Source organism: Panthera onca, chromosome D1 (genome assembly GCF_046562875.1).
Source record: "Panthera onca isolate mPanOnc1 chromosome D1, mPanOnc1 haplotype 2, whole genome shotgun sequence".
Lineage (NCBI taxonomy): Eukaryota > Metazoa > Chordata > Mammalia > Carnivora > Felidae > Panthera > Panthera onca.
In genome coordinates, this window is record NC_138348.1 from 100,320,836 (window position 1) to 100,335,395 (window position 14,560).

Here is a 14,560-nt window from a genome sequence, read left to right on the forward strand (position 1 = left end):
ATTTTTGGTGATGAGGAAATATTTTGTTTTAAGGGACGCCGGGTGAGTGCTGAACTGGGACAAAGGTCAGAGCAGGGGTCAGGTCAGCCGTTCCAGGGGCGACCGGGGGCTGGCCTCGGGCCCGGGCTCCCGAGCGCTGCGGCGGCGGCGGCGGCGGCTAGGAACCGGCGGGCGCGCTCGCGGTGCCCACTGGCTCATCCCCGGAGGGGGGCACCCGGGAGCCGGCGCCAGAGGAGCGGGGCCCACGCAGGAAGGTCGAGCTCGCCGGTGAGGTCACGGTTGCCATGGCTGCGGGCAGTGACGCGCGTCGGCACGTGACGCGCGGTTGCCATGGCGCCGGGCCCCGGCGGCGCGGGCGCCCCGCCTCCCCGGGTGACGTCCGTCAGGCCCCCCCTCTTTTTCCCGCCCCTCTGCCCCCTCTCCCCCCGCCCCCCCCCCCCTCCCCGCCGGCTCCCCGCGGGCCCGGGAGGTTTCACTGCACAACAAGATGGCGGCGGCGGCGGCGAGCGGAGCTGGCGGGGCTGCCGGGGCCGCAGCGGGGGGAGCCGGGCCGGCGGGCCGCCTGCTGCCTCCGCCCGCCCCGGGGCCCCCGGCCGCCCCAGCTGCCGTGCCCCCGGCGGCTGGCCCGCCGCGTCCCCCAGCCCCGGCCTCCCGCGGGCCGGTGCCTGCCCGCATCGGCTACTACGAGATCGACCGCACCATCGGCAAGGGCAACTTCGCTGTGGTCAAGCGGGCCACGCACCTCGTCACCAAGGCCAAGGTAGTGGCGCGGCGGGAGCGGGCGGCTGCGGGGCTGCGCGGCCCGGGACCGTGGGTCCGAGAGTGGCGGGGGCAGGAGCGACCCCGCGACAGGGAGGCTGAGGGGTCGGCGCGGGGAGCGGGGCTCGGGGTGGTGGCGGGGAGCGTTGGGGATCGGGGAGACGGACGCGGAGGGGAGTGAGGAGGGGGCGAGCCGAGAGAGGGGAAACTCCGCGGCCGAGGGGGTCGTGGGGCGGGGGGGGGGGGGGGGGGAGGAGACTTGAGCGCGGAGACCCTGGGGACCGAGAAGCCGGGGATGGGGAGGGGGTGCCCAGGGCTTTGCGGAGGGTAGTGGAAGGGGCGATTGGAAGGAAGAGGTTTGGAACTCTCACGGAGCCAGAGACTGTGAGCTGAGACGACTCTGGAAGCAGCAATTAGGAAATCCTAAGGGAATGAGGGCGGGGGGGTGGATAGGAAATGTGGACAGGAGGATGGGGGGAAGACGAGGGTAAACTGGCAGCCGGGGGAGTTAGGAGGGGGACAAGGACATGGACTAGGGGTGTGTGGTGGGTGCAGGGTGCTGGGAGATACGAGGGACCCGAGACCTTATGGCAGATGCCAATCGGCGTTTGATCGTCTGAGACTGATGGGTTGGTAGCAATGGGAGCCCGAGGACAGACCACATTATCCGAGGAGGCGATGAAGAAAATGGGGAAATAAGGAGGAAAAAAATTACTTTGCTTTTCCGCAGGAAGGGGCTCAGGGAACAGAGGCCCAGGGCGCCCCAGGTTCATGGTTGGCACTAGGTAATCAGGGGTTAAACAATTTGGGAGAACTGGGTTGCTGGTTATTTTTAGTTGCTGGAGGGTCTGGAATCATGGGCTTTATAGAGCCCAGGGTGGGCTCTCAGTGGTGGGGGGGGGGGGGGGGGAAAGCCTGGTGGGCGACTGAGGAGGTGTATGAGAAACCCAGACCCTGGAGGATTCCACTGGGCCCTTTGGTTCTCAAGGGATTTGTGGAGCTGTAGTAATGAAATTGGCCAAGGTCAATTAGGAAGCCATACAAGTATACATACACAGTTTGACATAGAAGATTTTTTTTTTTTTTTTTTTTTTTTTGAGGAAACGGGTAGCACTTTCTTTCCTGTAGCTTTCTTCATTGGAAATACTGGAATCGAAGTCATCAGGAGAAATCTTTGGGTTTTGATAGGACCCACAAAGCCCATTTGTACTCCAGATTTCTTTCTTTGCTCAACCTCTCACTTGAATGAATACTTTCAGTGTAGTCATTCATTATATTTAAAACTGCACTTTGTGTTTCCCCTCAACCCCGGGCTAATGAAGAACCCTTACAGCTGCTGCTGCTTCCTACCAAAGCCACATCAATTCCTCACCTTCTCAGCCTAGCCCCTGCTTATCATCACCTACGTTGTTGTTGCTTTTATGGCAATTGCTTGTTTTCAGAAGCCAGTAGCTCATCTAGGCCTTCTCTCCTGCTCGCTTGCACCCTGAAGTTCCTTTTTCCCTCCTTTCTGTCAAAGCCTGCAGGGGGCCTTTTTTTTTTTTTTTTTTTTTTAAACCAGGGTGGCAGGGTAGGTGGCTGTGGAAAATTGATTGGTCAGTTTCACTTCCTCTGGGGGGCCCCCTTCAGCTTTTTTGTCAGTTTTTATCAGAGGGCCTCAAGTCTGTAGGTCTGAGCTGAATGAGGTACCAAAGTCCAGGGTTCTCTGATGTCCCTGTCAGACCCTGAGGGGGACTAGACTCAGCCAAGCTTGGGTGCATCTCTGTCCAGCCCCCTCTCCCCCCCCCCCCCAGGTGTTTACAGTTCTGTTGACTGTTGGCTAAGCCAAAGTTGTGTTTATAAACAGCCCTAGTCGTTCCAGAGCTTTGTTCCTTGTTTCAGGATTTCCTTTTTTGATTTTATTTTTCTCCCTTTCCCCTCTCTTCTCAGTAATCACATTGAGGTCCTGTGATTATTTCGCTCTGACCTCTAGGGGATGGACTCCATGAATTTAATTGGTTGCCTGGTTTATGGTATCTGTGATTTAAAGAATTTTGTGTCCTCCAGCCCTTGGATACACCAAAATATTGATAAAATAGTCTGCGACAGACAGGGTTGTATGTTTTTGTAAACGTAATTGCAAACAGTTGATTCTTGGCTTTATGTATAAAAGAGACGTTTCTGTCTTCAGTAGTCAGCAAAGCCAGTGGCTAATTATGGCTGATCTGCTCGCTTTCTAATTTTCCTGTGTGTGTGTGTTTCTTGGTTTTTCTCTGAGGCCTTGGTATCCTTTAGGACTGCAGCATCTTAAACATTAGCTTGTTTATAAATGGGTGTCACTGTTTATGTCGGTTTTCATCTTTGATCATTTGTGGTATGCAGTTATGTAATTCCTATGTATGGAAATATTCGAAATCCTGAATGAGGCTGAATTGGCTCGGACAATGAGTTGCATGTGTGAGGGGACCACACCAGCACTCATTTGTGTTTCTGTAGCAGTGTGCAATTTCCTAGTTACAGTTACAAGCGCCCTATCTTTTGCTGCTTAAATTACTCTGACGAAGTGAGTGAAGCTTAATTCACAAGGAGTTGTCATGTGCTCTGGGTGAGCGATGAGCATATTTTGGCCTGCTCCATGGTTATCTGAATCCACTCTGGAAGGGATTCTTAAATGCTGACAGCTTAGATGTGCCTAACAGCTGTTGACATACAGTGCGATGGCCTAGTAAGGCCATGATTTGGTTATATAATGGCGAGGAAGGTGCCTAGGTACTGGTAAATGCAGGAGCTGCTGTTTCAGTAACTCAGAGAAACAGATTTTTCTCTCCCCGTGCACTGCAGCGTTTATCTTACTCCTGCAGTAAGGTCACTTGGAGCCCAAGAGAGCTATTTTTTTTTCATGTCTTTCTCGAATCTATAATTTTCTTTTTTCATCTTTTAGAGGTGCATGATTTTTTTTTTCTTTCTCCTTTTCCCCCTGTAAGCCACTGGATGGTCTGGGTTTTACATAAAACCATCTTGAACAATTAGACTCTGGTAATTCAGAAGCTATCTGTGTTGAAGGAGGGTAGGTCATACATGCTTTCTGAACTTCAGGGAAGTATTTATGATCTATTTTTTCTTCCACACACTGCCCATTCCAAGGACTAAGAGGCTAAAAAGTAAACTTCATTTATTGACTAAGCTGCCCTCCACGCAACAATAAGTGGTAAAGCTGGCTCTTTCCCAGGTTCTGTTAACTTTCAAACCTCCTGGAGTAGGGCCCCGGGCTGAATAAAATCAGTAGAGAAAAGGAGATGTTTTCCTGTTATGTTGTGGGTGACTTATGCAGCCCAGCAGTGGTGAGCTCAGACCGAGTACTGTTAGCACTGCGGTGCTTGGGGCATCACTGCGGTGCACTTACCAGGAGAGAACGTTCATCTGTGACATACTTTGGTCAGCAGCTCACCCTGGCTGTCTTTGTCCTATCTTCTTCTTAGTTTTCTTTTGGAGAAAGACATTTTTTTTTTCCTCTTGTTGAAGGCTTGGTCTGAGATTCTCTGGCTCTCGTCTTTTGGTAGGACACTGTAAAGTATTAAAGACATTAAAAAAAGATTCTCTGCTTCCAATTTGCTTATAGGCTGTTCCCGGTGCCTGATTATACCTTCACTCGTTGGATGAGTGGGGACAAAGAGTAGATCTGTGTTGTGTGCGTTTTAAAAATGTATACGTGACTATAAAAGTCATTGGTCAAATACTTACAAAATGTCCTTTCAGCAAATGTGTATCACTTGCTTGTTACTGGATTGTAGTTAAGAGGTTGGGCTTTGGATAAGGCTGCCTGGGCTTGGATCCTCTTCTGCTTAGTGGCTGCATGATCTTGGGTAAATTGTGTAACCTCTCTGTGCTTGGATTTGCTCACCTGTAAAGATGAGATGATGGTAGTACGTGCCTCACGGGTTGGGGTGCTGTGGAGATTAAATAAGATAAGATAGGGGATGCTACTGGAATATGCCTGGCACGCAGTAGGGATACGGGAACTATCATCGGCAGCTGCGGTAACAGAGATGCGTGGGGCATAGCCCCTCCTCTTCTGCCTTTTACCCATTTGGAACAGTTCATGAATGCACATCCTGTTCGTGCAGGTAGATGCCACCTTCATGATATGCTTTCAGGGCAAAACAGTTAGGTTGCTGTTATTTCAGATGCCACTTTGTGATACCGGGGTTGAGCTCCTGTGGACTGTGGGCTAATTTCATGAGATTGACATTTTAAAACACGATTTTCCATTAGTTTCCATTTTTTTAAACTAATCTCTATGCCCACTGTGGGGCTTGAACTCACAACCCCGAGATCAAGAGTCTCACACTCCACTGACTTGAGCCAGCCGGGCGCCCCTAAACTTTTTTTCTTTTAAAGCAATTGTGAGACTTGTCTGCCGAAAACTGACACTGGCTTTTGCTTTGGGCCACCCCGGATTTTCAGTGTGTTTGTGTAACGACTCCTGGTTACATTGGTGATGGAACAGAGTTTCTTTGAGTATACTTTCCTCCCAGAGATTCACTTAAATTTGGTGGAGGGTATGAAGAAGTATTCCTGCAAGCTGAAGGATGCATTTGCATTTGGGTGCAGAGGGTGCTACTTAGAAGACCAAGGTCAGGATTCTTCACTTTAGATATTACACAGAGAAAACATTTTGCCCCATGACCCCATTCCAAATGTTGAACAGCGTTGACACATCTGTGTGCTGTGTGGTTTAGTGCAAACTCATTTCCATGAAAAGAGCAACTCAGAGTGGGAAGTGGTATTATTTTCACTTCTAAGGAGGAGTGTAATGAAGCAGAGTAGATGATGCTTACACTCATTAGATGGCCGAAAGCAAGACTCATTGGTAAATAGAAAAGAGAATTGTATCAAAAAGGAAATGAAAGCGAGGTTGCATTAGATACCTTTGAGGAGGATAGTTCCATCTTTAGATAATCTAAAAATGACTATTGAAAGATGACTGACTTCATTTTGATGCAGTTGTGATGGGGTTACTGACTTTGTTGAAATTTTGTGAAGAGCTAAGATTGATTTGGACTGGTTTCTCCAGAGTCAGAATACCAGTATTCCACTTTCAACATCAAAGCTGTTTATTTTAACATTCTGACTTTGGTGCCAGCTCCCTAGAAAGTCATAGATCTGGCTCAAGCCAGAGGTGCCCAGACTAGTTATTTCTGTGCCAGAAGTGCTGTTTTCATTTTCCAAGCATCAATCTGGCGAATGTTTTCTAGTTCACGGCATAAGAGAGAACAAAATGGATGCTTTGAAGAGAAGAAGAAATGCTCTCTGCTCACCAGAACCTCTATAATTCTAAAAAACGTCAAAAACATCTTTGTCCAGGGATGGAGCCTTTGCCTTATCCATCCATTCACTTGACACATGATTGCTGAATCCGAATGTGGGGTCAGGTTCTATCCTAGGCTCTTGAGTACACCAATAACAAGAAAGAGAAAAAGCCCCTTGCCTTCTTGAAGCTTACTTTCTAATGCAAGGAAACAGACAAGAAAGATGGAAACACACACACAACTTCATACAGTGATGAATACAATGAGGAAAATTGTGCTGCCTCAGGTGTTCTCAAAGAAGGCCTTTCCAAGGTGATGATATTTGAGCTGACACCTGAATGACGAGAAAAAGCCAGCCTAGGAAGGTTTAGGAGACAGAATTTTCAGTGCAGAAGGAATGGCAAGGGCAACAGTCTTAGGATGGAAATGAACTTGGTTTATCCAAAGATTAGACCCAAGGTCGTGGTGACTAGAGCCTAGTGAACAAGGAGGAGGGTGGCCGTTTTATGGAATTGGATATGAAATGGGATTGGCATCAGAGGATATCAAAGTAGAGCTCTGGTATCATCTGATTAATGATTTTAAAAATCCATGCTGGTTATTTTATGGTTAAGGGTAAAAATGCTTTTTCTAATGCATTTCTTCAGATGGGGGCAGCGTTCAGTTTTAACAGCTTACATTCTTTTACACCTATAAGAGAATGACATACATTTTGCATATAAAGTAAACATAATCAGCCAACAATACTTGCTGATTTGGGGTGGGGGGGTGGCACACACACAAAATCTTAGACATGTTTCAACTCTTTCTTTTCCAGAGTCTAGAAAGGTAGACAGCATGAAATTTAGAATCTTAGGCTTTTAGGGACTATTAAACTAGTTCAGACCAATTATCTATTAGAATCTTGTCTTTCTGTGGTATCTTCTATCCCCCCACTGCACCATTTGCCCAGAATCTGACAGCTAGTTAATGGTGAAGTTGGAATTAGAATCCAGGCATCCCTATTCCTAGTTAACTCTACCCTGATTCACCCAGTCATAGAAAACATTGTCTTTGCCCTCTTGATCTTTTATTAAGGAAATAAGATGTACCTACTAACTAAAGTCTAAGACATTTATCATTTCTAGTACAAAAACTCCAAAATGAGATACCATGATAAGAGGAAAAATTTCCGAGTAGGGAGGAAGGGTAAGTATACCAACACTGTATTTCATCTGTCCTTTGGCATTATTTCACTCTGTGACTTCTGCCATGCACCAGTAGTCCTTCATGGGACCATTGCTTTGCCTTTGAATCCTACTGAGATACCACTTGGTGTCCCCTTGACTTGACTGAGGCATCAAAAAAGCCTTTCAGAAAAACCAAACCAAAACAAAAAACCCCCCAAAAACCCTTTCCAAATACTAAGGAAGTAAAAAAGGAAAGCAGTGAACACAGAAAAGGCAATGACCATAAACACAGTCTGCCTTATATAGTTTTCTTTCACCACTATATCTAGCTTACTCCGAGGGAATATGAGTAATTATACTTCTGCTCTGTTGGTCTGGTCTGGTCTGGTCTGTTTTTGAAAGTACCTTTCTGAGATGGACTCCTTCCTTACCAGATCACTACCAATTTCTAGGGCATGGTGCCATCCTTTAACTCAGTAAGAGAACTGGTCACCAAGATACATACCCTTGATGACACAGGTGAGGGCCAAGAGAACCAGTTATCTAGGGCTCCACTTACGTGGTTCTACTCTCTGGTCCACAAGCTACGCCTGTTCCGTAGGTGAATCACCTCAAGCATCAAATGAGTCCCTGACCTCTCTAATAGTGAGTACCTTGGTCCCTTTTGGCATAGAACAGTTATCCTGTCTCAGACCGATAACATCCAGAGAATGAAAATGATATACATCATGCACTTTTGTCCTAATGTAATAAATAATTGTTAAATAACTGACCCAGGCAATGTCTTTGAGAAGCCTCAGCAGTCTTGGATGAATTAGCTTGAAAGGGCTTGTTTTGGATATGTTCAGAATAAAATTCCTTCAGCTACTACCAAACTGTTGGATGAGCTATGGTGAAATTACGTTTAGGAATATACTTCTGTTTATGAGGTGTGTGATCCGTTGAAGACAAGAAGTCTCTGGCTGCTACGTATTTCATGTGAGAATTTGGTTTGTCAGAAAGGTAGGAATCAGATTATGAATACTCAGCTTCATTTCCTAGAAACTGAAAAGGAGGGAGAAATATACCCATTGCCTGTTTAAGCTTGTCCGTGTGGGCTGTGCTCACTCACTTGGATACTTTTGGTTCTTATCTTAAACTATATTTAGGTTCTGATTAGGAAGTTCTGAGAAATTTTCAAATTTCTGCTTAGTTTCAGCTCTAGTATTTCAGCTTTATTTGCCAGCAGTGTGCCTAACTTATTGCTCCCTACAGAAGAATTGGATGTGAAAATCGAGGTTGGCTAATCACATTTCTTTTTTTTTTTTTTTTTTTTTTTTTTACTTTATTTACTTTGAGACAGAGCTGGACTGAGCTGGGGAGGGGCAGAGAGAGAGAGAGAGGGAGAGAGAGAAAATCCCATGCAGGCTTCAAACTCATGGACCTTGAGATCATGACCTGGGCCGAAATTAAGAGTCGGATGCTTAACTTACTGAGCCACCCAGGTGCCCCAGCTAATCACATTTGTTGAGACTGAATTTTTTTGGGAACAAATTTTTCCTTCCATCCGTCCATCCATCCTGCGAACTTTTGAAAAATTAATTGTCAAAAACCAGGAATGGATGATACATGGCACAAAATTCAAAAAGTACATATTTATATATGATGAAGTTAAGTCTGCCTGCCACCCCAGTACTCAGCCACACAGTTTTTTAGTCTTGTTTCAGAAATCTTCATTAAGCACTTCTCTGTATCAGTCCAAATGCTGGATGCTGTTTGTGACGTGCTCGAAATTTCTAAAAATAAATTTACTTAAAAAAAAAAGAAAATATCTAACTTTTAAAGCATGTTAGGAGGCACAGTGTGATCATGCAAGCTCGCGAGGGAAGGGATTTTAATCTGTTTGTTGCTATATTCTCAGTGTCTCCTGCAATGCCCGTAAATACTCATGTAGTGAATGGGTATCAGGATTAAAAAAATGGAAGCTGAGTTTGTTTTATACTCATAACACTTTTTAGAGTACATCTTAGAATTTTACTACTGAAATCTCCCATCTCCAGTTAAGATGTTAAAGGAAAGTAATTGTCTATTTTTTTTTTTTTTTTTTTTTTTCCTTCACAAATGTCTGAGTGAGGAGATTTCACAAGCTTTCTGGGCAAGTAATTATTTTTGGCATATCTCAAACTTTCATTATTAGTATATCTAAAATAAATCCTGCAATTTAAGTTCCAGTCCCTTACTTTAAAGGGAACGTTCTTTTATATAAAGGCTCCCAATGGGTTATTTCCTTGAGAAGGCTCCATGGTAGTACATCCAGTGTGGTATAGTCAGCCAGGGCCTTGTTTTCTCTTCTGCCTCCGAGCAGACTCACCAAACTGTCTTGGGCCGTTAGCACTTTCTGACATAACTTTCAAATATTTGTTGTTCTTTTTTTTTTTTTTTTTTTTTTTTTTATCCTAAGTGATCTGATTTAAAAACAAAACAAAACTTTTCTGTCACTGGCTTTTAACTTGAATGGGTTACTTTTAATGGCCCTTTCCTTTAATGGACTAATTCAACTAGTATTTGTTGTGTCATCTGTATCCAAAAAGTAGCAGCTCCCGGTACTGGGAAGACAAGAGGATAAATTTTATTCTGGTCAGGGTAGACTGTAGGTGAAGTTAAAGGAGCAATTCAATGCTTATAGCCTAAACCTGATAGGGGAGGAAGAGGTGTTAAGCATAGATTCTCTTACTTCAGCCCAATTGCTTATTATTATTACTGGGCTTTCTTCTATCACTTGGCCCTGTCCCCCCCCCCCCCCCCCCATTATAAAAGTAATTTGTATCCATGGAAGACATTTGGGGGGAAAACTCAGGAAATTATAAAGAAGCAAAGGGAAAAAGATCACCCTAATCCTGTCACCTAGAGGCAGTAGTCATTCATATTTTAAGATATGTAATTGGGATCATATTGCTGTACTATTTTATTCCTTTTCTCATCATTGGAAACTGTAAACATCAATTTTAATGCGTGTATACTTTTCCATTATCAGACTACTGTCATTTTTTGAAATTTTTTTCATAATTGAAGGTCCTTCCCAGTTTTTCGCTTCCAAATTTGCTGTGATGCCCCTTTTTGCCCACGAGTCTGATGCATTTCAGATTTTTTGCTCAGGATACATTGTTAGAAGTGAAATGACTGGGTCAGAGGATACCCATGTTTTCAAGACGCTTGATACCTGTGTTGCCACATTGCTTTCGCGAAAGGTTGTGCCAGGCTTAGCCTCCGCAGCATGTATGAGGAGGCCTTCTTCCTTTATCTTGTTTTTAATGTTTATTTACTTATGATGAGAGAGAGAGTGCAAGTGGGGGAGGGACAGAGAGAGGGAGAGAGAGAATTCCAAGCAGGCTCTGCACTGGTGTGGAGCCCACCGTGGGGCCCAATCCCACAAACTGTGAGATTGTGACCTGAGCCGAAATCAAGAGTCGGACGCTTAACCGACTGAGCCACCCAGTGGCCTCTGTAATTTTAGTATTTTAATTTAAGATATATATAGACATTCACTAATCTTTTTAAAAGTGTTTATTCTGGAAAATTTCAAACATAAACAAAAGTCGAGAGACTAGTATAATGAACCCCCGTGGACTCATCACCCAGCTTATGCTGTTACCACTTCATGGCCAATCTTTCATCTGTACCCCTTCCCAATTCTTTCTAGTTTATTTTGAAACAGATTATAGAATCCTATAATTTTATCTGTAAATATTGGCATGTATCTGTAAACGAGGATTCTTTTTCAAAAAATATAACCTCAAGACCATTATCCTACCTAAAACAACAGTAATTCCTTAGTGTCATTAAATATCAAGTTAGTGTTAAGATTTCCCTGGTTGTCACATATACATATTTTTTTTCTTTTTTTTTAACCAGTTATTTGTTTGAATCAGGGTCTCCATGAGGTCCATACATTGTAATTGATGCCCCTTAAGTTTTTGTTTTTAATTTGTTTGTTTTACTCTATAGGTTTCCTCTCCTTCTCTTTCTCTTCGCAATTTAAGAAACACATTCACTAGCTAATCTTTTGATGTAGGGCCAAGGCCTTTCTTGGTGTGTTGATGTCTTGATTGGAGTTCCTTCATCTTGTTTGCATTAAACATACCCAGAGTTTATCATCTTTGATTTCCAGTTTGTTTTGCTTTTTTAAAGCAGAGCATGAATTGAAAGGCATTTGTGAAGCAGTATGAGCACAGGATCCCTCTTGAGTTTTATGATTCCCTCCCCCCGCCAGTCTTTTACATCTGTTTCATCTACATCTAATTTGACTTTACCAAGTCTCTTTAAGCATTCAACTTAGTTTTCATAGAAACATGCCTTTCTTTCCTCCCTGATTTCACATGACTAGTAACAAGAGCACCTGGTATAAATAGGTTTGGGGGAAGAAACAACTCTTGGTAAGCATGCATCTCAATGGGTGGAAGCAGAAAGATGGAGAGTTAGAGTGGCTATTCATTGGGGCCAGTTTGCATGCTGGGGTACCAGTGGCTTCCCAGAGTGAAGGGGAAGCATTGGTTATTGGGGCAGGTTGGTTGAGTGGAGGTGGGTTAAGAGAGCTTCTGCACTAACATAAAATTATAAATAAGGGGAGGTTGTTAGCAATTTGGGGACAAGATATTTTATAGAATCTTTTATTTAAAGCGTATACTTCAGGGTGGTATTTTTGTCCACTTCTGTTAGAGTTTGCGTGAACTGAATTGAATTTGATCATGGGCCAGCGACGTTAAAATTTTGGTGAGGAAACAGCCAGACTCTCTAGTTTAAAAGGTTTATATGTGTTCACTGCCAGTGTGGTGTTCCATGGAACAAGTTGACATTTTCATGTAGTAAGTTGTTTTCTGTTCCTGGCAAAAGAAATCTTGGTTCCTATGCCACAAGAAACAGAATTGTTTTTATTGTGAAAGGCAGGAGCAGAGATGTGTGTTTCTTATTTGGATTAGATGGGCACCTGCAGGATTTCTTCTTTCTTTCTGCTTCCTGCCTCCTGTTGTCCTTCCTTCTGTCAAAATGTTCATTAGAATGTTGCATAAAGCAGCGTTCGGACAATAGATGAGTTTTTTTTAGTAGCTCATTTTTCCAAATCCTCAAAATAATGTTTTTAGTGATTGCATGTTCTTGGCTTACTTTCCATTTCTACATCAACAGTGATACTGTTATTCTAGTCAAATGGGACAGTTGTATTCCAGCAATGATCTCTGTGTGTAAGTCAGCTGCAGAGACACCACGTTCATATATTAGACCTAAATATTTTATCTGTATAGAGTAGTTCTGGTACATAATCGAATTTGAGCGTGGTTCTTTCGGATCTCCTTAAAGGGTTTTACATCCCTTGAGAATAAAGTAACTAGTTTGAAGCGTGTCGTTCGTTGGCCCCTTGGACACATGCAGAAGGGTGGCCAGTGATTTCAGCCTGCGCTGCCTCTTCTGATCTCATTTTTCTTCTTCCTTTTCAGTCAGCAGCTGCATCCAGTGCCCTGATCTAATTGAGCTCTTAGTAAAAGGGGTACTGTTATACTGAGTCACAACGTCTTATATCAAGGGGGGGGGGGGGCTAGATTTTTTTTTTTAGGTCAGGACTCCATCTTGGAGTTACATACAATTTTAAAACCATATTTCAGTTGTGTTACCTAAATTTCTCTTCCTTTTCTTATGCTAGTACTTGTGTTTTCTGCTTTTTCAGCTCTTTGGGGAACCTTATTGGCCCATCAAAATTGCCTGAGGCAGTCTTTAGCAATGAATTGAGAATTAGTGTGGAAGTCCAGGCACATGTTGGCAGATTTAATTTTTAATAGCTAGCAATTTTCTTTGGCCAAATCACTTAACCTCATGGAGCTTCCAGTTTTGTTTTGTTTTTTTTTGTATATATATATTTTAAGAGCTTTACTGAGATATAATTCACATGCTATACAATTCACTCAATTCAGTGTTTTTAGTATACTCACAGAGTTGTGCAGCCATCAGCACAATTTTAGAACATTTTCATTCCCCTTAAAAAAAATGGCATATACCAGTTAGCAGTCATTACCCATTTCCTCAGCCTCCTTCCCCCAGCCCTAAGCAACCACTAATCAGTTTTCTAGATTTGTGTCTTCTGGACATTTCATAGAAATAGAATCATACAAAATATGGCCTCTTGTGTCTGGCTTCTTTCACTTAGCATAGTGTCTTCAAGGTTCATATATGTGCTGGCAGAGATGCATGTCAGAATTCAGAATTTCATGACTTTTTATGGCCAAATAATAGTTTTCTGCACGGCTAGACTGCTCTTGGTTTATCCGTTCGTGAACTGATGGGCATTTGCATTGTTTCTACTCTTTGCCTGTTGTGAGCAACGCTGTTATGAACACTCACATACAAGTTTTCGTGTGGACAGATGTTTTTATTTCTCTCGGGTGTACACACTCAAGGGTGAAATTGCCCGATCATGTAGCTCCACGTGTAACTTTTTGAGGAATTGCCAAACTGTTTTCCAAAATGGCTGTTCCCATTCTACATTCCCACCAGGAATCAGTGAGGGTTGCAGTTTTTCTATATCCTCACCAGAACTTTTAATCCGGCCATCCTAGTGGATATGAAGTGGTATTTCATTGTGGTTTTGATTTGCATTTTCCTAATGACTGTTGGTGTTGAGCATCTTTTCATGCACTGATTGCCGATTTGTAGATCTTTGGAGAAGTGTCCATTTCGATTTTTGCCTGTATTTTTGTGGGGTTATTTGTCTTTTTGTTGTTGAGTTGTAAGAATTCTTTACGTATTCCGGGTACAAGTTCTTTATCAGATGATTTACAAATATTTTCTCCCGTTTTTTGGGGTGTCTTTTCACTTCCTTGATGGTTTTGTTAGTAGCACAAAAGTTTTTAATTTTGATGCGCTTGTTTCTTTCTTTTTTAATTTTTTAAAATGTTTTTATTTATTTTTGAGAGACAGAGAGAGAGTGAGCATGGGGGAGGGGCAGAGAGAGATGGAGACGTGGAATCCAAAGCAGGGTCCAAGCTCTGAGCTGTCAGCACAGAGCCTGACACGTGGCTTGAACTCATGAACCATGAGATCATGACCTGAGCTGAAATCGGACACTGAACTGACTGAGCCACCCAGGTGCCCCTGATGCACTCGTTTCTTAATTTGTAAGGTTATTCTAACTCTGAAATTATATGGTCTGTTGTGAATATTTTCTTCTATTTTTTCTCATTCTCTTCCTTTCTCCTACTTTCAAATAGTTCTCCCTTTTCCAGGACATTTTGTAGCCTCAAAGACTGTTTAAAAACATCCGTGTATCTATCTGATACATGTGTCTTATGAAATAATCAAACTTTACAAGTATATGACATA

The 14,560-nt window shown here is 43.5% G+C and overlaps 1 protein-coding gene across 10 annotated transcripts in view; it reads left to right on the forward strand.

Moving 5' to 3' along the window:
• The first annotated feature begins 443 nt into the window (after positions 1-443).
• Positions 444-14,560, forward strand: part of SIK3 (SIK family kinase 3) — a 241,684-nt gene continuing 227,567 nt past the window's right edge. For 7 of the 10 annotated variants that reach the window (XM_060604824.3, XM_078432769.2, XM_060604825.3 and 4 more), the window contains exon 1: positions 451-760. In XM_060604824.3, coding sequence (XP_060460807.3) covers positions 488-760 — 273 coding nt within the window. In that variant the 5' untranslated portion in view covers positions 451-487. Of the gene's footprint in view, positions 761-14,560 lie in introns of all 10 variants that reach the window. The other 3 variants (XM_060604823.3, XM_060604829.3, XM_078432773.2) reach the window with 2 other exon arrangements.